Source organism: Erythrolamprus reginae, chromosome 3 (assembly GCF_031021105.1).
Source record: "Erythrolamprus reginae isolate rEryReg1 chromosome 3, rEryReg1.hap1, whole genome shotgun sequence".
Classification (NCBI taxonomy): Eukaryota; Metazoa; Chordata; class Lepidosauria; order Squamata; family Dipsadidae; genus Erythrolamprus; species Erythrolamprus reginae.
In genome coordinates, this window is record NC_091952.1 from 4,132,788 (window position 1) to 4,158,751 (window position 25,964).

Here is a 25,964-nt window from a genome sequence, read left to right on the forward strand (position 1 = left end):
CTGATCCTACGCAGCTTCTGCTCAGGCAACTTCACTCTACTCACAAGAGCCTACAAAACTTTTGCCAGACCCATCCTTGACTACTGCTCATCTGTCTGGAACCCATACCACATCTCGGACATCAACACCCTTGAAAATGTCCAAAGATATTTCATCAGAAGAGCCCTTCACTCCTCCACTCGAAACAGAATTCCCTACGAAAATAGACTAACAATCCTGGCCTAAAAAGCCTAGAACTACGGCGCCTAAAACACGATCTGAGTATTGCCCACGAGATCATATGCTGCAATGTCTTACCAGTCAATGACTACTTCAGCTTCAACCGCAATAACACAAGAGCACGCAACAGATTCAAACTTAATACAAACCGCGCCAAACTTGACTGTAAAAAATATGATTTCAACAATCGAGTTATCGAAGCGTGGAACTCATTACCGGACTCAATTGTGTCAACCCCTAACCCCCAACACTTCTCCCTTAGACTCTCCACGATTGACCTCTCCAGGTTCCTAAGAGGCCAGTAAGGGGCGTGCATAAGTGCACTGGTGTCCCTTTCATCCCCTGTCCAATTGTCTTTCCTTTCTTTCACTTATCATATATATTCTCTTCCTTTCATATATCCTCTCCTCTAAGTTCACCTTCACCCTCTTTTATATTATCACATGTCTATTTTCTTCCTATGTATTTGTGTATTGGACAAATGAATAAATGAAAAATGAATGAAAGTTGCCAAGCTTGGGAAACACTGCTCTAGAGGCTTCAAGATCCTTCCCTGAAGGTTCGGGAGTGCGAAAAACAGCCCAGTGGGCAAACCGGAAGTCCATTTTTCCAAACTTCCAGCTTGACTGTTTCTTTCACCGTCCTAGGCCTCAGTGAGGCCTGTACGCATGCATGGAGCTGAAGGGGGGATTATGCGCATGCGCTGGGGCAGTGCAGGGGTGTTGGCGCATGCATGGGGTGGGGAAAGGAATGGATGTGTGAACGAGCTCACATGCTAGCACACGCAAACCCTTTTGGCACATGAACCAAAAATGGTTCGCCATCATTGCCCTACACAAATGAAGACGAACCTTTTTTTTCCTCGGGGGCCAAAAGAGCGTGCGTGCACACTATCGCACATGCGCGAGTGCCCATACCCATAATTCAATGCCAGGGGAGGGTGGAAACAGCTTCCCCCGCCACCCGGAGGCTCTCTGAGGGCCAGAAACGGCCTGTTTCACAACTGGGCCCTGTAGGCTCATTTTTCACCCTCCCCAGGCTCCAAAGGCTTCTGTTGAGTCCCGGGGAAGGTAAAAACGCCCTCCCCCATCCCCTAGGAGGCTCTCGGGAAGCCAAAAACGCCCTCCCAGAGCCTGTGTGTGAGCCAAAAATCAGCTGGCCAGCACACACATGCACATTGGAGCTGAGCTATGCTCCAGTGGCTCACGTGCCAGCAGATATGGCTCCGCGTGCCACCTGTGGCACCCATGTCATAGGTTCGCCATCACTGTCCTACACCATTCCGGACAAAGGGCTCTCCATTCTCTTCTTAAAATCCTCCAGGGATGCAGCGCCCACAACCTCTGGTGGTAAGCAGTTCCACTGGTTAATTGTCCCCGAAAATAAGTCACCTCCGAAAGTAAGACATAGGAGAGGTTTCATAGAATTGCCTAATACAGTGATGCCTTGTCTTACAAACCCCTCGTCATACAAACGTTTCGAGATACAAGCCCGGGGTTTAAGATTTTTTTTGCCTCTTCTTCCAAACTATTTTTACCAAGCCACCGCCACTGGGATGCCCCGCCTCCGGACTTCTGTTGCCAGTGAAGCGCCCGTTTTTGTGCTGCTGGGATTCCCCTGAGGCTCCCCTCCATGGGAAACATCACCTCCGGACTTCCATGTTTTTGCGATGCTGCAGGGGAATCCCAGCAGTGCAAAAACGGGCGCTTCGCTGGCAACGGAAGTCCGGAGGTGGGGTTTCCCAGCGAGGGGAGCCTTAGCGAAATCGCAGCATCACAAAAACACGGATTTTTGCGATGCTGCAATTTTTGTGTTTTTGAGATGCTGCAATTTCGCTGAGGCTCCCCTCGCTGGAAACCCCACCTCCGGACTTCCGTTGCCAGCGAAGCACCCGTTTTTGCGCTGCTGGGATTCCCTTGCTGGGATCCCCCTGCCGCATCACAAAAACACGGAAGTCCGGAGTTGGGGTTTCCCATGGAGGGGAGCCTCAGGGGAATCCCAGCAGCGCAAAAACGGGCGCTTCGGCTGGCAAAAGAGGTGAGTTTTGGGCTTGCACGCATTAATTGCTTTTCCATTGATTCCTATGGGAAACATTGTTTCGTCTTACTTTTCACCTTACAAACCTCGTCCCGGAACCAATTAGGTTCGTAAGATGAGGTATCACTGTATAAGGCTTCGGAGAGGGGTGGCAAATCTCATAAATATTGTTGTTGTTGTTATCATTATTATTATTATTACTATTATAATAAAAGTAAGACATAGGAGACGTTTCGTTTTGTAGCATTTCCGAACAGAACATGTATAACATAAATTTGAAGAAAGTATAATTGTTGTAGAAACATAGAAACATAGAAGACTGACGGCAGAAAAAGACCTCCTGGTCCATCTAGTCTGCCCTTATACTATTTCCTGTATTTTATCTTAAAATGGATCAATGTTTATCCCAGGCATGTTTAAATTCAGTGACTGTGGATTTACCAACCACGTCTGCTGGAAGTTTGTTCCAAGGATCTACTACTCTTTCAGTGAAATCATATTTTCTCACGTTGCTTTTGATCTTTCCCCCAACTAACTTCAGATTGTGTCCCCTTGTTCTTACATGGAAATAACAGTACGGTAGCAGTAAGAAATTACAATCACAGTTTGTCTGGTTATGCTGGTTTGTGATGACAACTACTGTACAGTATATAATAAATGTTCATTTCTTTTGTTCAGCAATAAAGGTGAATTCTTCATTGAAAAAAAAAATAAGACATCCCCTGAAAATTATGTTTTCGGGGAAACAGGGTATATAGGTCTAAATGCAATAGTGCTATAATTGAAGCCAAAAGTGTTGTATGTGGCTTGGGGGGGGAGAGTTTGCCAAACAGCAGCTTAAGGGACAGGGTGGGGTTGGGACACGACAGGAGGGTGGCCTTTATTTAACCCCAAGTCTAGGTTTCTAAAATAGACCTCGCTCAATTCCTGCAAGCGTTTGTACGTTTTAGCCTCCTAATCCATCAATTGACCCCCCTCGTTTTCATTGGGTCCTCAAGGGTTTGTGTGTCGGTTCTGAGCGTTGCCGTGCCCAGTGGGTGAATGCTGTTCTCCGTACTGAAGGAGCGGGTCCAGCAGTCACATGGGTTGCTCATGTCCAATCCGGTGGAACTGAGCCTAGTATTAAAAAAGCTTGCCGGATCCGCCCCTTCCCCAGAATTCGCTCAGTTCGCATATCCTGCGGTTGTATGTGATAGCTCGTTCAACATTCTAACACCTTCCCTTCGATCTTTTCCTTCAAAAAGTAGTAAGATTTATTGTCTTTTATTATTTACTTGCACTAATTGCGCCAGCCGTTTAAAAGAAAAAAAGAATAAAAGCGGCTAGGCTTTTTTCCTTGGGAGAAGTTGCGGTTTCGTTTTCCCCCGGCGGTTTTGCCGGTTACGATTCCTGCGGCCGCTTGTGGATTCTTCTAATCCCTTGGCCTGGAGGTCCCGGTGCAAGTATTTATCCATTGAATTATTGATTATTTATTGTATACAAAAATATTAAGGGCTTATAAAATACCTCCTGCGGAGTGAGACGCCTTCTAGTCTCCTGGACTTAGTCGATCGCTTTCCCCTTAAGAATTTCTACGGAGCGATTTTTTCGGCGCGAAGGCCTTCGCGCCCTTTTTTAAAAATCTAGGCCTCTCGTGTTGGCCTTCTGCCAGCCGCGTAGGCCTCAGTCCACCGCGTGGATCCGGGAGCGGGCCTTGGGGGTCCCAGGCTAAATTCTCCACCGGCTAAGCCTCCAACCAGAGTGCCTTGGTTTTACTTAATTACAAAGTTTAGGGAGGCTGGCCCCGCTGGATTTGGGGGCACGAACTCTGGGTTTGCCCAGATTGTCCTCACTCTTCAGCAGCTTCGAGGCCTCGAAGCAGGATCCATTCCTCTTGGGAAGTCCTTGAAATTCTTCTCCTTATTATTTAATTATTGGCTCAGCCTTGTCTTCTGTTAATTGTCAGACTATGGCTTCCTTTCCCAAGAGAGGCACAACTAAAGGTCCCAGAGAGGCCAGGCCTACAGGCGATGAGATTACTAGTATCCCCCAGGCCTCTTCCTCCTCTTCTCCAGGGGCCCGCCCCTCGACCAAGGTCACCAGGGCCGAGAAGAGAAGGGACCTAGCCCTACAAAAAATTCATGACAAATCAGCCAAACGTTTGAAAGTGCAGGCCCAAGTAATCAGTAGTCAAGACCCACCAGAGGCCTCTAGTCTGCCTCCCTCTGGGGTCCCTGTGTTATCTCTGGATGAGCCAAACCTAGACAGACCCCAACCTAACCTATGGGGCATAGGTCCAGAGGAACCAGATATTATTGAAGATTCCCCCCAGCCAGGATCCTCCCAGGCCTTTAGGGATTCTTCTGCCATTTCTGCTGATATTTCCAGTTTACCTCCTGAGTTCCAATCTATTTTTGCTGTGTTGTCCAAAGCCATTGATGCCAAACTCTCTACCATCAATGAGCTTCCCTTACCTCTTCCTCCTTCTCGTTCCTCCCGCCCCTTGGGTTCTTCCCCAGCGGTCAGAGCTCCTATTCAGGATGATTCAGAATCCTCCCAGGATGAATATGAGGATGTAGAGGAGGATGAAGACCCTTTTCAGGGATTATCAGAGGATGAGGAATCCCAAATAAAGGTCCCTCCTCCAATTACTATTTTTCCTTCTCAACTATTCAAATCTCTCCTCCTCAAAGCTAGAATTTCTACGGGATTAGCGGCCCAGGAGAAACAAGCCTCCACTTCCACTGATCCCCCGGAGGAGAATCTACCTTACTTCACAGAGGAACAGGAGGATAACGAGGTAATTCCTATGCCTAAACTGTTTAAAGATGCCTTACTCAAACAGTGGGATTTTCCAGCCTCTGGCCTTAATCCCTCTACCAAGGACAGAAAGTTGTATAAACTCTCTTCTTCCTATGAAGAGCTTCTATCCTTTCCCAAACCAGATGAACCTGTCAAGATTCTTCACTCGGCAGCGGCTGTGCCAGGCGAGGCGGAGGAAGTCCTCCGCCCAGAGGACAAGCGCATCGAGCAAATGCTCAAAAGAGGATTCACCGCTGATTCCTGGGCTATTAAAAGTTCTGCAGCGGCCTCCTTCTTCTCCAGAGCCATGCTGCTGTGGCTTCGCCAACTTCAACAGCACATTCCTCCCGATGACTTGAGAGGTCAGCAAGACTTCAACAAGGTCTTTGCAGCTGCCCAGTACGTGGCTGATGCCACCTTACAATCTACTAGATTTTCTGCTAAGTCTATTGCAGCTTCTACAACGGCAAGAAGACTCCTATGGATTCGCCCTTGGCAAGCGGGAGTTCGCCAAAAGTGGCAGTTATCCCAGGGCCCCTTAAAGCGCGACCTTCTCTTCGGTGATCTTCTGGATCCACTCCTCACGGAGACCTCGGACAAGAAGAAGGTTTTGGGTCCAACCACGAAAAAGGTTACCAAAACGCAGTCCTTTCGTCGCCCAGGGCGCCAGCAAGAGCAAGCGGCTTCCTATCAGAGATCTCCAGGTCAGTATTCCCCCCGCTTTCGTTCCCAAGGCAGGAACTCCAGGGGTAGAGGGTTTCGTTTCCAAAGGGGAGCTTCCTCTAACAGGACTTCAAAAAAACCTAGATGGTAATCTTACCTCCATTCCCATAGGGGGTCGCCTGGCTCATTTCGCCTCTAATTGGCGTCTCACCTCCAAGGACCCTTGGGTCATTGACACTGTTCAATCAGGCCTTCTTTTAGAATTTATTTCTCCTCCCCCAAAACGTTTTATTTCCTGCCCTTCTCCCAGGTCATCCTCAGATTGTAACCGTATGGAGGAGGCCATTTCTCATCTATTGTCCATCAGAGCCATTCAACCGGTCCCTTCCGGTCAGAGGGGCCTAGGTTTTTATTCCATCCTATTTATGGTTCCAAAGTCCTCCGGAGGTTGGAGAGCCATTTTGGATTTAAAGAAACTAAACCTATTCATCAAATATAGGAAGTTTAAGATGCACTCCTTGTCTTCTATTTTGGCCGCCATTCACTCGGGAGATTTCATGGTCTCCTTAGACCTCACTGAGGCTTACCTTCACATTCCTATAGCCAAGTGCCACAGAAAATTTTTACGTTTTTCTTTTCAAGGCAGGCATTTCCAATATAGGGCGATGCCATTTGGCCTCTCCTCGGCCCCTCGGGTCTTTACAAAGCTCTTGGGGTCCCTGGCGGCCTATATCCGGGCGTCTCCCATCCACATTTTATGTTATCTTGATGATATTTTAATTCATGGGAACTCCCTAGAGAGAGTGAAAACAGACCTTTCTGTCACCATGTCAGTCCTCCAGGACCATGGATTTTCCATCAACTTTGATAAAAGTCACCTCCAACCTTCCACTTCCATTTCTCACCTGGGATCCATTATTGATTCAAAATCCTCCCAGGTTTTTCTCTCTCCCGAGAGAAAACTCAGTATAGTGGAGTTAATTTCTAACATTTTATCTAAGCCTTCAGTATCCATAGTTACTCTATCTTCCCTTTTGGGGAAGATGGTGTCATGCATAGGCATCATTCCCTGGGCTCGCCTTCATGCTAGGGAACTCCAGTGGCTACTATTGCCTTTTCAGAGATCGGGGCACAGCAACTCAAATCGACGCATTGTCATCCCACTGAGTGTTCGCAGATCCTTCAAGTGGTGGAAGTCTCCAGCCATGGACAGAGGATCCCCGTTCAGGTGCCCGGATCAATTTGTCATCACCACAGATGCCAGTCTATCGGGATGGGGCGCCCACGCCCAGGGGATGATAGCCCAGGGCACGTGGTCCCCGGAGGAAGCTTCCAGGCCAATCAATTGGCTAGAGTTAAGAGCCGTTTTTCTGGCTCTGAAGCATTTCTCTCCTCGCATTCCCAACCGGCACGTTCTCATTCTCACCGACAACATTGCCACAAAAAGCCATATCTGCAGACAGGGGGGCACGAGATCCAAGGCTCTCATGAGGGAGGCCCTCAAGTTGGGTCTTTGGGCGGAAAAACATCTCCTGTCGCTCCTAGCCGATCACATCTCGGGGAGTCTCAACGTCCAGGCGGATTGGCTATCCCGAGCAACAATAGACCCAGGAGAGTGGAACCTTCACCAAGACCTGTTCCATCAAATCACCCTCAGATTCGGCCTACCAGTCCTGGATCTCTTCGCGACCAATGCGAACGCCCAGCTCCCTCGCTTCTATTCCAGATTTCCATCCCCGGGAGCGGAAGCAATCAATGGCCTCCGGAGTCCATGGCCTCCAGGCCTACTCTACGCATTTCCTCCAATTCCAATCCTCCCGGACGTGATTCACAAGGTCCTCACCGAGAGGGCCCGAGTAATCTTGATCGCCCCTCATTGGCCCCGCCGGCCCTGGTTCGCAGATCTCCAACAGCTGTCCGTCCAGGACCCTTGGCGACTCCCCGTTTCGGGGGATATGCTGCGGCAGGGGGCCTCTTTCCATCCAGACCCGGAGTGGTTCCACCTCACCGCCTGGCTGTTATCAGGAGAGATTTAGAACTGCGTGGTCATGACTCCGATTCAGTGGAGGTCATTCTAAAGGCCAGGAGGGGCTCGACCAATCGAATCTACGACCACACGTGGTCCAAGTTTCACCAGTGGTGCCTACAGGAAGGTTTCTCCCCTCTGTGCATCCCCATACACAGAATTATTTCCTTCCTTATGCAAGGCTTCCATAAAGGACCTTCCACCAGCACCCTCCGGCGTCATCTGGCAGCCATTTCATCTGTCCTAGGGGGTCCCCGCAGACAGCCTCTCCGATCCTTCCCTGAAGTCCAGGAATTCCTCAAAGGCATAGCCAACCTCAGACCTTCCAAGGTCCACAGGTATCCATCCTGGGATTTGCCTCGGGTTCTACATTCCCTCACGCAGGCACCATACGAACCCCTAAAATCGGCGTCCCTCAGGTACCTATCCTTTAAGGTAGCCTTCTTGGTGGCTATTACCTCTGCCCGACGCATTTCGGAGCTAGCTGCCCTCTCAATCAGGCAGGACCTTTGCCAATTCCATCAGGACAAGGTAGTCTTGCGACTGGACCCCACCTTCTTACCCAAGGTCAGTTCCATGTTCCACAGATCTCAGGATATTGTACTACCTTCCTTCTGCCTCCAACGAGACCATCCCTTGGCAATTAGATGGCACACCCTGGATCTCACCAGAGCGCTGAGAATATATATCCAACGCACAGGACCCTTTCGGAGGTCAGAAGCACTTTTTGTAGCCTATCATCCCAGAGTCATGGGGGCCAAAGTGTCTTCATCAGTAATAGGCCGTTGGATCAGAGGGACTATATCTAAGGCCTACGAGTCGGCCTCCCTCTCAGTTCCAAGGAACATCACTGCGCATTCCACCAGGAGCGCAGCCACCTCGGCCGCTTGGGCGACTCAAGCCCCGTTGGAGGAGGTCTGCAAAGCAGCCACTTGGGCCTCGCCAAATTCCTTCATCAGGCACTACAAAATTGATTCTTACGCTTCAGCGGACGCTGCCTTCGGCAGAAGGGTACTCCAATCCGTTATCTCACACGATAGCAAGCTAATCCCTCCCTAGGGACCATCTATTGGGTATGTCCCATGTGACTGCTGGACCCGCTCCTTCAGTACGGAGAATAGGCGTTGATTGCTTACCTGAACGCCTCTTCTCGTACGGTGAGCGGGTACAGCAGTCACTTCCCGCCCTTGTATGTGTCTTCTTTACCTTTCTATATCTTTCTTTCCTCTAACAATGAGAGTTGAACACTACAGAGCTTCACAACTGAGCCTAGTCTATGGATTCGCGAATTCTGGGGAAGGGGCGGATCCGGCAAGCTTTTTTAATACTAGGCTCAGTTCCACCGGATTGGACATGAGCAACCCATGTGACTGCTGTACCCGCTCACCGTACGAGAAGAGGCGTTCAGGTAAGCAATCAACGCCTATTTTCTGGTGCCAGCGTGGGCGCGAGAGATTTGCATGACGAAGAGCAGGCTTGGCTAATTCCTTTTTTTTTAAAACTGGTGCTTGTTCAAGAGAGTTGGAAACCAAACGTTGATTAGCGGCAGCAATGCGGGTTTTTAATTTCGTCTTATTTTTGTTCAGGAGCTGCCAGGCACGGCAATTAAACCCGTTCTTCTTCTCCCAAATAATTTAAAAGCAGCACCGTCCTCATAATATGCCTGGCACCGTTGGCCTCCCAAGCTTTGCCATATACAGTGGTGCCTCTACTTACGAACTGAATTTGTTCCCTTGACCAGGTTCTTAAGTAGAAAAGTTTGTAAGAAGAAGCAATTTTTCCCATAGGAATCAATGTAAAATCAAATAATGCGTGCAATTGGGGAAACCATAGGGAGAGTGGAGGCCCTGTTTCCTCCCAGGAGATTCCTAGAGAGGCCCCACAGAGGCGTCTCATCGCCTTTTCCGGCCCTGTTTCCTCCCGGGAGATTCCTAGAGAGGACCCACAGAGGCTTCTACCCGCCTTTTCTGGCCTTGTTTCCTCCCAGGAGATTCCCAGAGCCCCCAGGAAGGCTTCTCCCTCCGGCCCTGTTTCCTCCCGGGAGATTCCTAGAGAGGCCCCACAGAGGTTTCTCCCTGCCTTTTCCGGCCCTGTTTCCTCCCGGGAGATTCCTAGAGAGGACCCACAGAGGCTTCTCCTTGCCTTTTCCGGCCCTGTTTCCTCCCGGGAGATTCCTAGAGAGGCCCCACAGAGGTTTCTTCCTGCCTTTTCCGGTCCTGTTTCCTCCCGGGAGATTCCTAGAGAGGACCCACAGAGGCTTCTCCCCACCTTAATTGGTATGGCTGGATTGGCAACTGTGTGCCCCAGGGATCCTGACCCTGGCAAGGAAGGTTTCCACAGGGGTAGGTTGAGGCCTCGTCTCTATGCTGATGACCAAAGGACCAAGGTCAAATAGGGAAAACATTTGGAGCTACTGATAGAAGAGTATATCTTCTGCTCAAGGTTGATCTTGTAGCGTCCTTGGTTGCTCTACAGGCTGAACATCATCAGTGCTAGATATGGAATAGTGGAGAGGAGGAGGAAGGGTGGAGAAGAAGAGGGGAAGGAAGAAGGAGAACAATGGTGGAGCCCTTTCTGTTATCTGAAATTGGTTGTTTTCTGGAAGACATTTCATTAACCAACTAGGTAACATCATCAGGGCTAGAAGGGAGTACAGTTTGCAGATTTAGAAGAGGAGGAGGAGGAGGAGAGAAGGAAGGGAGGAGGAGGAGGAGAAGAAGAAGAAGAAAAGGGAGGAGGAGCAGGAAGAGAGGGAGGAGGAGGAGGAAGAGTGTGGGGTCCTTTATGTTTTCTGAAATTGATTGTTTTCTCGAAGACATTTCATTGCCCAACTAGGTAACATCAGCAGGGTTAGGAGGGAATGGGGTTTGCAGATTGAAGAAGGGGGGCAGGAAGAGGAGGAGAACAATACTGTGGGCTCCTTTCTGTTCTCTGAAATTGGGTTTCCCCCCCCCCCCCCTTGCAGACGTTTCATTACCAAACTAGGTAACATCATCAGGGCCAGAAGGGAGTGGGTTTGCTCTCTCTTTATCTACATTGACTTGCCAGTGTTAATGGGATAGTGACAGAACAACATTTTTTTTAAAAATCCCACTGCCAGCAACACGAACAGGGCAAGCCACTTGTATACAAACCCTCCTAGCCCTGACTATGTTCTCTAGTTGGGTGATGAGATGTCGGCAAGACAACAACAGAAAAAGACCTCATGGTCCCTCTAATCTGTCCTTATACTATTTCCTGTATTTTATCTTAGGATGGATCTATGTTTATCCCAGGCATGTTTAAATTCAGTTACTGTGGATTTAGCAACCACGTCTGCTGGAAGTTTGTTACAAACATCTACTACTCTTTCAGTGAAATAATATTTTCTCACGTTGCTTCTGATCTTTCCCCCAACTAACCTCAGATTGTGCCCCCTTGTTCTTGTGTTCACTTTCCTATTAAAAACACTTCCCTCCTGAACCTTATTTAACCCTTTAACATATTTAAATGTTTCGATCATGTCCCCCCTTTTCCTTCTGTCCTCCAGACTCTACAGATTGAGTTCATTAAGTCTTTCCTGATACGTTTTGTGCTTAAGAACTTTCACCATTTTTGTAGCCTGTCTTTGGACCCGTTCAATTTTATCAAATACTGTATCTTTTTGTAGGTGAGGTCTCCAGAACTGGACACAGTATTATTCCAAATGGGGTCTCACCAGCGCTCTATACAGCGGGATCACAATCTCCCTCTTCCTGCTTGTGATACCTCTAGCTATGCAGCAGGCTTTCCCTGCTTCCGACTCTTGCTATCTTGTTGTTCATTCCGGGTGGCACACGGCCTTCGAAGTCTCTGTGGTGGGCACCCGGCCAAACAGGGCAGAGTGAATGAGCAACGCCTGCCAGCCTGCCTTGGAAAATAAAATAAAACCCCCTAATTCTTCACTCAGCTTCCAACTTGCAGGCACATGCCCACAGTTGTTGCCCCGGGATAGAGGTCCCATTTGCGGGGCTGTTGCCTCTTTCTCCACTTTGCAAGGGCATCCAGCAAACCTAGAAAAACAGGGAAATCCGGGAATTATCAGGGAAATCAGCGGTTCGGAAAATATTAGGGAATTTGTGGGAAAAAACCCAGGGTAAACCAGGGGGGAAAACTAAACTGTATTTAAATGTTTAAAAGTCAGGGGAAAATCATGTAAACAACAAAAAAAAAACCCCGCATAACTGTGGCAACAAACTCAACCCTGATAAGACGGAGTGACTGGGTTTTGCCTCCCAAGGACAATCCCATCTGTCCATCCATAACCCTGGGGGGAGGATTATTGACCGCCTCGGAGAGGGTCCGCAACTTGGGCGTCCTCCTCGATCCACAGCTCACATTAGAGAAACATCCTTCAGCTGTGGCGAGGGGGGGCGTTTGCCCAGGTTTGCCTGGTGCACCAGTTGCGGCCCTATCTGGACCGGGAGTCACTGCTCACAGTCACTCATGCCCTCATCACCTCGAGGCTCGACTACTGCAATGCTCTCTACATGGGGCAACCTTTGAAGAGTGTTCGGAAACTTCAGATCGTGCAGAATGCAGCTGCGAGAGCTATCATGGGCTTCCTTAAATATGCCCATGTTACACCAACACTCCGCAGTCTGCATTGGTTGCCGATCAGTTTCCGGTCACAATTCAAAGTGTTGGTTATGACCTATAAAGCCCTTCATGGCATCGGACAAGGATACCTCCGGGACCGCCTTCTGCCATGCAAATCCCAGCGACCGGTTAGGTCCCACAGAGTTGGCCTTCTCAGGGTCCCGTCGACGAAACAATGTCGTCTGGCGGGGCCCAGGGGAAGAGCCTTCTCTGTGGCGGCCCCAGCCCTCAGGAATCAGCTCCCTCCGGAGATCAGGACTGCCCCCACCCTCCTTGCCTTTCGCAAACTGCTCAAAACCCACCTCTGTCGTCAGGCATGGGGAAATTGATTCCCCTGGGCCGTTTCCGTTTTATGTATGGTCTGTATGAGATGGATGATTGTTTTCTATATTAAGGGTTTTTAATTGTTTTAAATGTTGGATTTGTTTTGTTCTTGTTGTGAGCCGCTCTGAGTCCTCAGAGAGGGGCGGCATACAAATCGAATGAATGAATGAATGAATGAATGAATGAATGAATGGGAATGGAATGGAATGAATGAATGAATGAATGAATGGAATGAATGAAATGAATAAACAAACAAACAAACAACTTGCTTCCTCAGCTACCAATATTTCTCCATGGCTTAGCCATTTGGTATGGCGTCTTCTACGACCGTGCCTTGACTAGATCAGCGTTTCCCAACCGGTGTGCCGCGGCACACTAGTGTGCCGCGACCCACCGTCAGGTGTGCCGCGGCGAGAGGCGGCGGAGGAGAGTGGGCGGATCGGGTGGGCAATGGGGCAGGGCGGAGAAGCCAGGGGCGCGTTTGGCCGGAGGCACCTACTGCCGCACCTCCCTGCCCCTGCCTCCCCACGGTGCCTCCGGCCAAACGCGCCCCTGGCTTCTCCGCCCTGCCCCATTGCCCGCCCGATCCGCCCACTCTCCTCCGCCGCCGCCTCCTGCCTTGGGGCGAGCAATCCGGGAGTCCGGGACTGTGTGGCTTTGCGCCATGAAGAGAAAACGGCCGACTTTTCCCTGCTGCCGTTTTCTCTTCATGGCGCAAAGCCACACAGTCCCGGACTCCCGGATCGCTCGCTTCTCCGGTCAGCAAAGCCATCTGCCCAGGAAAGCGCCGCGCTGGCCGGAGAAGCGAGCGATCCGGGAGTCCGGGACTGTGTGGCTTTCGGCCGGGCTAACGGGAGGCGGTGCGAGGCCGGGCGCTGGGGACGTCTGGGAGGGCGAGGAGGCTGATGGCTGCTGTGCACTCCACTCTCTCTCCGGCTCTCTCTCGCTCTTTCTTTTTCTCTCTGTTGCTGGCGTGGTGAACGAGAGAGAAAGAGAGAGAGAGAAAAAGGAGGGGGGAGAGAATGAGAGAAAGAAAGCAAGAGAAAGAGAGGGAAAGAAAGCAAGAGAGTGAGAGAAAGAAAGGGGGGAAGGAGGGAGAGGGAAAGACATAGAGGGAGGGAAGGAGGGAGAGAGAAAGAGAGCAAAAAAGAGAGGAAGAAAGAAAGAAAGAAAGAGGGATGGAGAGAAAGAAGGGAAGGAAGGAAGAGAGAGAAAGAGGGAGGGAGAAATAGAGTGAAATGGAGGAAGAGATATTTTTTTTGTCCAAACTTTTCTTTAGCCCCCCCGCCCCCCCCTTCAGTGTTCCCCAGAATTTTGAAAACATGAATAATGTGCCGAGGCTCAAAAAAGGTTGGGAAACACTGGACTAGATCACAAGTTACAGGGAAATGTCAGGGAATTTCAAAATGCTTTCCCCCTGGACACCCTGAACTCGTCCTGTCTTTTAATCCGTCCTGCCGGATTCTCCTTGAAGGTTTCGCCCGCCAGCCACCGAGTCCGGTTTAAGGCCGTTTGGACGGATAAAATTCCATCCATATTGCGTATCCAAAGGCTGATGGTCAAGATTGAAGCCATTCTGCCTCTGTAAAATGAATCATGCATCGGATGAGCGTTTCAGAAGATCCACCCAAAATTTGGAGCAGCCTATAAGTTAAATAGATGCTGATGGTGGTTGAAATATACCGCCAGCCCATCTCTGGGTACAGTTTCTGGCGATTTGGGTTTGTGTTTTTTTAACAGTTATGTTTGAAACGAAGGCAGCCTGCTGGTCGGCAGAATAATATTTGGGAATAGAGATGTGCTTAAACGTGAGCTGGTGTTGTGACGCAGCTGCCCAAAAAGAGAGTGCGGTTCTTACTTTGTTTCCCCCGAAAATAAGACCCTATCTTGTATTGTTTTGAACCCTGAAATAAGTGGTTGGCCTTATTGCCACCTGCTCAAAACCACAATTGGGCTTTTTTATTATCAAGGGATGTCTTATTTTGGGGGAAACAGGGTATCTATCCATCCATCCATCCATCCATTTCCTTCCTTCCTTCCTTCCTTATTTCCTTTCCTCCCTCCCTCCCTCCTTCCCCCTCCCTGAAAATAAGAACATGTCTTATAATTTTTTGAACGTTGAAGTAAGCACTTGGCTTTATTGCAATGTACTCAAAAGCCCAATTGGGCTTATTATGTTTTATTTTGGGGAAAACAGGGTATCTATCTATCCATCCATCCCTATATCTGCCTGCCTGCCTGCCTGCCTGTCTCCATCCACCTTTCCATCTACAGTCCTTCCTTCCTTCCCTCCCCCCCTCCCTCCCTGAAAATAAGAACATGTCTTATAATTTTTTGAACCTTGAAGTAAGCCCTTGGCTTTATTGCCATGCACTCAAAAGCCTGGTTGGGCTTATTGTGTCATATTTTGGGGAAAACAGGGTATCTGTCTATCTATCTATCTATCTATCTATCTATCTATCTATCTATCTATCTATCTATCTATCTATCTATCTATCTATCTATGTCTGTCTGTCTGTCTGTCTGTCTATCTATCTGTCTTAGTTCCATCTATCTAGCTCCGTCCTTCCTTCCTTCCTTCCTACCTTCCTACCTTCCTACCTTCCTACCTTCCTTCCCTCCTTCCTTCCTTTTCCCAAAAATGCCAGTTGTGGCATCGAGAACTACCTGTATCGATGTTTTCATTTCAATGTCAGCTTCACAGCAAGGTGGTTGACAAAAAGATAAACAATGATTTAATAAATAAAGCAGGTGTATTGGGCTTTCTTGGGTAGCCAAACCACACAAATACAGTGATCCCTCGTTTTTCGCAGGGGATGCGTTCCAAGACCACCTGTGAAAAATGAATTTCTGTGAAGTAGAGGAAAGATATTTTTTAATGTATGTAACGAGTATTTGGACTTTTAAAACCCACTCTTTGCATTAAAAAGTCATAGAAACATAGAAGTCTGACGGCAGAAAAAGACCTCCTGGTCCATCTAGTCTGCCCTTATACTATTTTCTGTATTTTATCTTACAATGGATATATGTTTATCCCAGGCATGTTTAAATTCAGTTACTGTGGATTTATCTACCACGTCTGCTGGAAGTTTGTTCCAAGGATCTACTACTCTTTCAGTAAAATAATATTTTCTCATGTTGCTTTTGATCTAGAATGTTTCTCAGCTGGAACTACATGTGATATCCTACCAGGTTCTTTAATAGAGTACAGTAGGACTGTAGAACAGTGTTTCCCAACCTTGGCAACTTGAAGATATCTGGACTTCAACTCCCAGAATTCCCCAGCCAGCAATGCTGGCTGGGGAATTCTGGGAGTTGAAGTCCAGATATCTTCAAGTTGCCACGGTTGGGAAACACTGCTGTAGAAGAATTTTATGAATTTTTAATGGATTTAAGCCCCCTTTGAAAACCCGTAGTTTATAGTTTATTAGAGCCCCTCCGAAGAAGTAGCGAATCCGCGAAAGATGAACCGTGAAGAAGCGAGGGATTACTGTACCTTGCTGGAAATCCCCCCCCCTCCCTTCAGAGGTCTTCAAACTTAGCAACTTTAAAGACGTGTGGACTTCAACTCCCAGAATTCTCCAGCGAGCAAAGAGAATTCTGGGAGTTGAAGTCCACAAGTCTTAAAGTTTCCATGTTTAAAAGTCCTCTGGTCTTGTCCCACATATCTGAGAACCAGGACAATGGGAAAGATTAATTTAGATCACAGGAAATCCCAAGAGATCCCCGCAGGCTGGCTGACCTAAAACAGAAGGTAGAAGATGAAAGACAGCTTGTCTTTGACTTATTCCCACCATGGAGCCCAGAATTTTATGTTGCTAAGTGTGACCTTTATTCACACTTCTTGTTGTTGTTGTTCCTCTTCTTCTTAGAAACATAGAAGACTAACAGCAGAAAAAGACCTCATGGTCCATCTAGTCTGCCCTTATAATATTTCCTGTATTTTATCTTAGGATGGATCTATGTTTATCCCAGGCATGTTTACATTCAGTGACTGTGGATTTACCAACCACGTCTGCTGGAAGTTTGTTCCAAGGATCTACTACTCTTTCAGTAAAATAATATTTTCTCATGTTGCTATTGATCTTTCCCCCAACTAACTTCAGATTGTGTCCCCTTGTTTTTGTGTTCACTTTCCTATTAAAAACACTTCCCTCCTGGACCTTATTTAACCCTTTAACATATTTCAATGTTTCGATCATGTCCCCCCTTTTCCTTCTGTCCTCCAGACTCTACAGATTGAGTTCATGAAGTCTTTCCTGATACGTTTTATGCTTAAGACCTTCCACCATTCTTGTAGCCCGTCTTTGGACCCGTTCCATTTTATCAATATCTTTTTGTAGGTGAGGTGGTCTTCTTCTTCTTCTTCTTCTTCTTCTTCTTCTTCTTCTTCTTCTTCTTCTTCTTCTTCTTCTTCTTCTTCTTCTTCCTCCTCCTCCTCCTCCTCCTCCTCCTCCTTCTTCTTATCATTATCATTATGTCAATACAACACAGCAAACGAGATCACTATGCTGGATTTCGTATTTCATCACCAGTCGGGCACTTCCCAATCATTATTATTATTATTATTATTATTATTATTATTATTAATTAGATTTGTATGCTGCCCCTCTCTGAAGACTCGGAGTGGCTCACAACAGCGATAAACAATGTGACAAATCCAATACTTAGCAACATCTAAAAAACCTAACGATTGTTGCTGCATTCCCTGGGGTCACGTGATCAGTGGATAAAAATGGGGTGGTTTTTTCAGGGTGTCCAGCAAACCTGGAAATCAGGGAATTATCTGGGAAATCGGCAGTTCGGGAAATATCAAGGAATTTGTGAAAAAACAGCATAAATCGGGGGGGGAAACAAATTGTATTAAAATGTTAAAAGTCAGGGAAATAATCATGCCAAAAAAAAAAACCCCAACCAAAAACCGGATTGTGCTGCCTGGCAGAGTCCAGCAAAAATGAGCATAACTGTGGCAACAACTTGCTTCCTCAGCTACTGATATTTCTCCATGGCTTAGCCGTTTGGTATGACCTATAAAGCCCTTCATGGCACCGGACCAGATTATCTCAGGGACCGCCTTCTGCTGCACGGATCCCAGCGACCAGTTAGGTCCCACAGAGTGGGTCTTCTCCAGGTCCCATCAACTAAACAATGCCGCTTGGCGGGAGCCAGGGGAAGAGCCTTCTCTCTGGCGGCCCCGGCCCTCTAGAACCAACTCCCCCTAGAGATTAGAATTGCCCTCACCCTCCTTGCCTTTCATAAGCTACTTAAAATCCACCTCTGCCACGAGGCATGGGGGAATTGAGATGCTCTTTCCCCCTAGGCCTTTACAATTCTATGCATGTTATGTCTGTATGTATGTTTGGTTTTTATAATAATGGGTTTTTAATTGTTTTTAGTATTGGATTATTATTGTATGCTGTCTTGTTATTGCTGTTAGCCGCCCCGAGTCTCCGGAGAGGGGCGGCATACAAATCCAATTAATAATAATAATAATAATAATAATAATAATAATAATAATAATAATAATGACATCATCTACGACCGGGCCTTAATTAGATCGCAAGTTACAGGGAAATGTCAGAGAATTTCAAAATGCTTTCCCCCCTGGACCCCCTGATACTTTATTTTGCTCCTCCCCACAGGCATGCTGGAAGACGGGAAGAAATTTGACTCATCTCGCGACAGGGGCAAGCCGTTCAAGTTTGTGATGGGCAAACAGGAAGTCATCCGCGGCTGGGAAGAAGGGGTCGCCCAGGTAGGTTGTCCATCCATCCCTCCCTCCCTCCCTCCATCCATCCATCCATCCGAATTTTGAGGCAGGAGATCATCAAAGCCCAGGGTTGTGTGTTTCTCAACCTTGGGAGATGGGTGGACTTCAACTCCCAGAATCCCCCAGCCAGAATAAAGGAGACTTGGAAGGGACCACTCATTTTCCGGGGTGGGGAGACACAATATAATGAATAGGTAATGAAAGAAGTTAATGTGATTTATGCCCTTGGAATTTAAATAATTTTTGTTTCCCCCCCTGTATTGCTGTGGTTAGACTTAAGGCATGAAATAGTTGATATGAATTGATATCTTTGAAGATAAGTAAATTTTGGATTTTCTTCTTAAAGGGCAAATGTTATAAATAAGGGTTAAGCAATAGGTATGAAATAAGTAAGCGCATTTGGAAATGATTGAAGTACCATGGCCTAAATTTCTTAGATGAGAGGAACAGACTGCAGAAATTTATCAGTTAACAGCGTTTTAAATTTGAATAAGAAAAGAAAATAATTTTTGTAATCCAGGTGATAAAATTAAAAGGAGATAACATATGATAAATGATGTAGACCAAAAGGAAACAGATACGAACTATTGCTAATAATAAATAAATAATACATAATAAAATAATACGAATTATTGCACTGTATTGAAGATGCAAGATATATGACACTGCATGTTTGTATGTGTGAAGAAAAATAAAAAACTTTTGCAACAAAAGAAAGAAAGGGGATTCTCCGAATCAAGAGCTATATATCGTATTTTTCGGAGTATAAGATGTACCTTAGCTTGGGGCAGGAAAATAAGGGAAAAAAATCTGCTTACCAGGTATTCATCTGACCAGCGTCCTTAGTCTGGTCAGCTCCAGTACATTATTTTATCCCCCGGTTAAGGGCTTTAAAAAAACTTTATTCGGAGAGAGTAACAATGAAAGAGCTTGCAAGCGGTAAAAGGCGGGAACATCATTAGCACCTGGAAAGAAACATTTGGAGCAGGTAGAGCATTGGAAAAAACCCTGCAAAGACTTAGGGCTTGGAAAACATTCTTCGCAGGAGTAACAATGAAAGAGCTTGCAAGCTGGTAAGAGCTGGGAACATTGTTAGCACCTGGTTAGGGTTGGAAAGAAATATTTGGAGCAAGTTAGAGCAATGGAAAAAACTGCAAAGGCTTAGGGCTTGCAAAACATTCTTTGAAGAGAGTAACAATGAAAAAGCTTGCAAGCGGGTAAGAGCTGGGTACATTAATAGTACCTGGTAAGGGCTGGAAAGAAACATCTGGAGCAAGTAAAGCAATGGAAAAACAACCCTACAAAGACAGGGTTTGGGATACAATCTTAGCAGAGAGTAACAATGAAAGAGCTTGCAAGCTGGTAAGAGCTGGGAACACCTGGCAGTCTTGATTTGAACCCAGAACGGCTTCTCAACCCTCTTTAACTTCTCATTCTCCTTTGTTTTCCCCCACCTCAGATGAGTGTCGGCCAGAGGGTCAAGCTGATAATTTCTCCAGATTATGCTTATGGACCGACCGGTCATCCTGGTATCATCCCTCCACACGCCACCCTAATTTTTGACGTGGAGCTTCTAAAGATGGAATGACCGAGAGAGGCTTCCGCCCTCCCATTTTCCCTGCTCTGGGGTAAAGGATCGTCTCCCAAGACTCCGGGATGGCCTTTCCAAATTGGGCATTGGGGGAGGGGGCGCTGGTTGGAGGAAGAGGGACCTTTTGGGGGGGAGTGTTGGGGGGTCTCTTGGCTTGGGAGAGCAAGGTGTACTGAGCTCAGGATTGGACTGTGAGGTCCTTGGTGTGCTCAAGACGTGTCCAGTGGTTAAATGGGAGTAAGCCTTATTTATCTATCTATCTATCTATCTATCTATCTATCTATCTATCTATCTATCTATCTATCTATCTATCTATCTATCTATCTATCTATCTATCTATCTTATCTATCTATCTTATCTATCTATCTTATCTATCTATCTCTATCTATCTATCTATCTATCTATCTTATCTATCTATCTCTATCTATCTAATCTATCTATCTTATCTATCTATCTCTATTTATCTATCTATCTATCTTATCTATCTATCTATCTCTATCTATCTATCTCTATCTATCTATCTATCTATCTATCTATCTATCTATCTATCTATCTATCTATCTATCTATCTATCTATCTTATCTATCTATCTATCTCTATCTATCTATCTCTATCTATCTATCTATCTATCTATCTATCTATCTATCTATCTATCTATCTATCTATCTATCTATCTATCTATCTATCTATCTATCTATCTATCTATCTATCTATCTATCTATCTATCTATCTATCTATCTATCTATCTATCTATCTATCTATCTATCTATCTATCTATCTAATCTAATCTAATCTATCAGATTTGTATGCTGCCCCTCTCCATAGACTCGGGGCGGCTAACAACAACAATAAGACAATATAGACAAATCCAATATTTAAGTTAATTTTAAAACCCTAATTTAAGAAACCAATCATACATACAGACACCATGCATACATTTGATAAGCCTAGAGGGAAGGGAAAGTCTCAATTCCCCCATGCCTGACGGCAGAGGTGGGTTTTAAGGAGCTTACGAAAGGCAAGGAGGGTGGGGGCAACTCTGATATCTGGGGGGAGTTGGTTCCAAAGGGTCTGGGCCCCCACAGAGAAGGCTCTTCCCCTGGGTCCCGCCAAACAACATTGTTTAGTTGACGGGACCCAGAGAAGGCCAACTCTGTGGGACCTAACCGGTCGCTGGGATTTGTGTGGCAGAAGGTGGTCTTGGTGGTATTCTGGTCTGGTGCCATGAAGGGCTTTATAGGTCATAACCAACACTTTGAATTGTGACCAGAAACTGATCGGCAACCAATGCAGACTGCGGAGTGTTGGTGTAACATGGGCATATTTGGGAAAGCCCATGGTTGCTCTCGCAGCTGCGTTCTGCACGATCTGAAGTTTCCGAACACTTTTCAAAGGTAGCCCCATGTAGAGAGCATTACAGTAGTCGAGCCTCGAGGTGATGAGGGCATGAGTGACTGTGAGCAGTGAGTCCCGGTCCAAATAGGGCCGCAACTGCTGCACCAGGCAAACCTGGGCAAATACCTCCTGTGCCTTTTGCAGTGTCAAGGGCGGGGTTCTTGCTGTTTCCTTGATTAGCCTTTTGGTGGCCTTCTAGCGCTGATGATGTTACCTAGCTGGATCGCAAAACGTCTGCGAGAAATCCAAAAGTGAATTAAATCACAACGTACACACACACCACCATTGCTGTTATGGGCCTACCAAGATATGCTCATGTCTCTTCAGCACTCCACGGACTGCATTGGCTGCCAATTGGTTTTTGGACCCAATTCAGAGGGTTGGTTATGACCTATAAAGCCCTACATGGCATTGGACCGCCTTCTGCCGCATGAATCCCAGCGCCCAGTTAGGTCCCACAGAGTCAGCCTTCTCCGGGTCCTGTCAACTAAACAATGTCGTTTGGCAGGTGTTAGGGAAGAGCCTTCTCTGTGGGGGGCCCGGCCCTTTGGAATCAACTTCCCCCCAGATATTCACACCGCCCCCACCCTCCTTGCCTTTCATAAGAATTTGAAAACGTACTTATGTCGGCAGGCTTGGGGTCACTGGACCCCAGCCTCTGCCCAGTAAATGTATTGGATGTGACAGTATGTATGCGATTGTTCGTTTTTAAAGGACTAGTTTTAAGGCAATTTTTAAAGGAATTTATTCTATTATTTGGCTTAGAAATGTTTTATATTGTATCTTTTTTATCGAAGTGTTGTGAGCTGCCCCGAGTCCACGGAAAGGGGCGGCATATAAGTCCAATAAACAAACAAACAAACAAATAAATTATTATTATTATTATTATTATTATTATTATTATTATTATTATTATTAAAGATGGGAAGTGTGTTGCAATTTGTTTATTTATTATTTATTGAGTAATAAATAATAAATAAACAAATTGCAACACACTTCCCATCTTTAATAATAATAATAATAATAATAATAATAATAATAATAATTTATTAGATTTGTATGCCGCCCCTCTCCACAGACTCGGGGCAGCTCACAACAACAATAATAACAATGTGTCAATGTAACAAATCTAATATTTAAAAAACATCTAAAAACCATACAACCCAACCATACCTTACATATAAGCCTGGGGGAGGTATCTCAATTCCCCCTTGCCTGGCAATACAGGTAGGTCTTAAGCAATTTACGAAAGACAAGGAGTGTGGGGGCAGTTCTGATCTCTGGGGGGAGTTGATTCCAGAGGGCCGGGGCCGCCACAGAGAAGGCTCTTCCCCTGGGGCCCGCCAGATGACACTGTTTAGTTGCGGGGACATGGAGGAGGCCAACTCTCTGGACTCAGAGCGGCTCACAATAAATAATGCAATAAATAGGGAAATGTTTTTAATAGGAAAGTGAACACAAGAACAAGGGGACACAATCTGAAGTTAGTTGGGGGAAAAGATCGGAAGCAACATGAGAAAATATTATTTGACTGAAAGAGTAGTAGATCCTTGGAACAAACTTCCAGCAGACGTGGTTGGTAAATCCACAGTAACTGAATTTAAGCATGCCTGGGATAAACATAGATTCATCCTACGATAGAATACAGGAAATAGTATAAGGGCAGAATAGATGGACCACGAGGTCTTTTTCTGCTCTCAGTCTTCTATGTTTCTATAACAAATCTAATATTAAAAACATCTAAAACCCCACATTAAAACCATACAACCCAGTCATTCCGTGCATTAACTATATATACCTGGGGGTATCTCAGTTCCCCCATGCCCAAAGAGATGGGGAAATCAAGCTCTGCCGACCCTCCTGCGCCCCCTTCTGGAGGGCAGCCGCCAACCAAGGCTCTTTATTTTATTTTTCACTTTTTGTCTCGGCAGATTCAGCACACGGAGAACCCCAGAGACCTTCGCTTCGAGATGAACGCACACCAATTTGTATGGAGCTTTCCCGGCTGCCCGCCACTCTCTTGGTGTCGCCCTCCGCCCCGATTTGAATGTTTCCGAGCCGCTCGGTTTCCTACGCTTCCTCCGTTCTCCTTTGACAATTTTTTTTTTTTTGGAACTTGACGCAGGAAAAAAAAATATAGTGTGGCCCCTTTAAGACTGACGGACTTCGACTCCCAGAATTCTTTGTTTCTGGGAGTCGAAGCCTGCCCATCTTAAAGGGGCTGTGGTTTTTTTTTTTGTGGACCCCTCCCGCTCTGTGCTATAAACCTCGGCTGTTTTTTGGGGTGGGTGGGTTATGGGTTGGGAAAGACGGTGGGGACAATAATGTCCTTTAATTTTATTATTTGAGGGGTTTTGGGGGGTGTAGGCTTGAGTTGTGCACAATTGTTCTTTCCCGTTTGGTAAAAAAAATAACATTATTTTTTTTTGGAAGAATCATGTTAAAATGCTGCTGGAAGTCGCCGCCAAGCTATAGGGAGTGGACCCCTCTCCCCGTCAGCCCTAGTTGACCTCCGAGGGTCCTCCCCCACATTTGCCCCCAAATCGCTTCCATCCAAGGGGGAAAGACGGTTTCTCGCCACGAGGACATGAGGTCCGTGGCTTTTAAACTCCCAATTTTCCCCCCCGCAGACTTTTTAAACTTCCAGCAGCCCGACGACGAGAGAAACTCAACTCCTGCCGTTCGCCGTAAAGTGAGTTGGGGGGAGCCCTTCCCACGCCAGCCATCCCCCCCAAATCCCCCCCTCCAAAATGCCCGTATGGAAAACTGATGCTGGTCGTCTGCAGCTTTTGCGACCCTCCCCAACCTCACTCTCCCCCCCTACGCGCCACCCCTTCTTTCGGCGGTCCCCCTTCCCCATCCCACCCCTTCCCTCCCTCTCCGGCCCTCTTCCCCTCCCCTTCCGTTGTGAGTTTTGGTAAGAGAATCGCCACTGCCCTCTGCTTCCCACGTCCACAATCTCCTTCCTCTTCCTCCTCATCATCATGTGAACGTATAGAGTTTTATTACTGCAATAAAAATGCTTTATGCTGGCTTTTCTCAAACCTTGCCTGGGTCTGGTGGCAAGTGGGTTTTCTTTATTTGTATGTGTATGTGTGTGTTTAACATTTTTGTTGATAAAGAAATGGAAGGAACGCACAAATCCCAGTGACCAGTTAGGTCCCACAGAGTTGGTCTTTTCTGGGTCCTGTCGACTAAACAATATTGTCTGGCGGGACCCAGGGGAAGAGCCTTCTCTGTGGCGGCCTCGACCCTCTTGAACCAGCTCCCCCTGGAGATTAGGATTGCCCCCACCCGCCTTGCCTTTCGTAAACTCCTTAAAACTCACCTCTGCCGTCAGGCATGGGGGAATTGAGACATCTTCCCCAGGCCTATATAGTTTATGCATGGTATGTTTGTGTATATGTCTTGCTTTTTAAATAAGGGTTTTTTAGATATTTTTAAATATTAGACTTGTACATTGTTTTTATTATTGCTGTGAGCCGCGCTGAGTCTACAGAGAGGGGCGGCATACAAATCTAATAATAATAATAATAATAATAATAATAATAATAATAATAATAATAATAATATGCTCTCTACATGGGGCTACCTTTGAAAAGTGTTTGGAAACTTCAGATCGTGCAGAATGCAGCTGCGAGAGCAGTCATGGGCTTCTCTAAGTATGCCCATGTTTCACCAACACTCCGCAGTCTGCATTGGTTGCCGATCAACTTCCGGTCACAATTCAAAGTGTTGGTTATGACCTTTAAAGCCCTTCATGGCACTGGACCAGAATATCTCCGAGACCGCCTGCTGCCGCACCAATCCCAGCAACCGATTAGGTCCCACAGAGTGGGCCTTCTCCGGGTCCCGTCAACTAAACTATGTCGGTTGGTGGGCCCCAGGGGAAGAGCCTTCTCTGTGGCGGCCCCGGCCCTCTGGAATCAACTCCCCCCGGACATTAGAACTGCCCCTACTCTCCTTGCCTTTTGTAAGCTCCTTAAGACCCACCTCTGTCGTCAGGCATGGGGGAACTGAGACATCTCCCCCGGGCATATACAATTTATGAATGGTATGTTTGTATGTATGTGTGTTTGGAAAATGGGGTCTTTTAAATATTTTTAAACAGTAATTTAGATTTGTTGTATATTGTTTTTTCACTTTGTTGTGAGCCGTCCCGAGCCTGCGGAGAGGGGCGGCATACAAATCTAAAAAATAAATAAATAAATTAATAAATTAATAATAATAATAATAATAATAATAATAATAATAATAATAATAAGTATAGATCTATTTCCATCAGCTAGCCATACCCTTACCAGGATTTGTGTGTGTGTGTGTGTGTGTGTTTATGTATCACGTGTTTTTGCTGAATTTTTGAAATTAAGGGAGGCTAAGAGGTAATTAAGAGGCAAAAGGGAACTGACGTTCCTTCAATATACTATGCACCTAGGATTTTAGAGGAGGAAAACCTGTTCGATAGCACAGCCCCACGCTCTTTCGGCACCCGGAGAAGAAAAAGGTTCACCATCACTGATATAGGGTCTCAGCAGGGGATT

The 25,964-nt window shown here is 46.6% G+C and overlaps 1 protein-coding gene across 1 annotated transcript in view; it reads left to right on the plus strand.

Annotated features, from left to right (window-relative positions):
- FKBP1A (FKBP prolyl isomerase 1A) overlaps positions 1 to 24,467 on the plus strand; it is a 37,468-nt gene extending 13,001 nt beyond the window's left edge. Inside the window, exons 3-5 of the mRNA XM_070744413.1 lie at positions 18,310 to 18,422; positions 19,897 to 20,065; positions 23,355 to 24,467. Coding sequence (XP_070600514.1) covers positions 18,310 to 18,422; positions 19,897 to 20,025 — 242 coding nt within the window. The 3' untranslated portion in view covers positions 20,026 to 20,065; positions 23,355 to 24,467. The remainder of the gene's footprint in view (positions 1 to 18,309; positions 18,423 to 19,896; positions 20,066 to 23,354) is intronic.
- Positions 24,468 to 25,964: the final 1,497 nt, after the last annotated feature.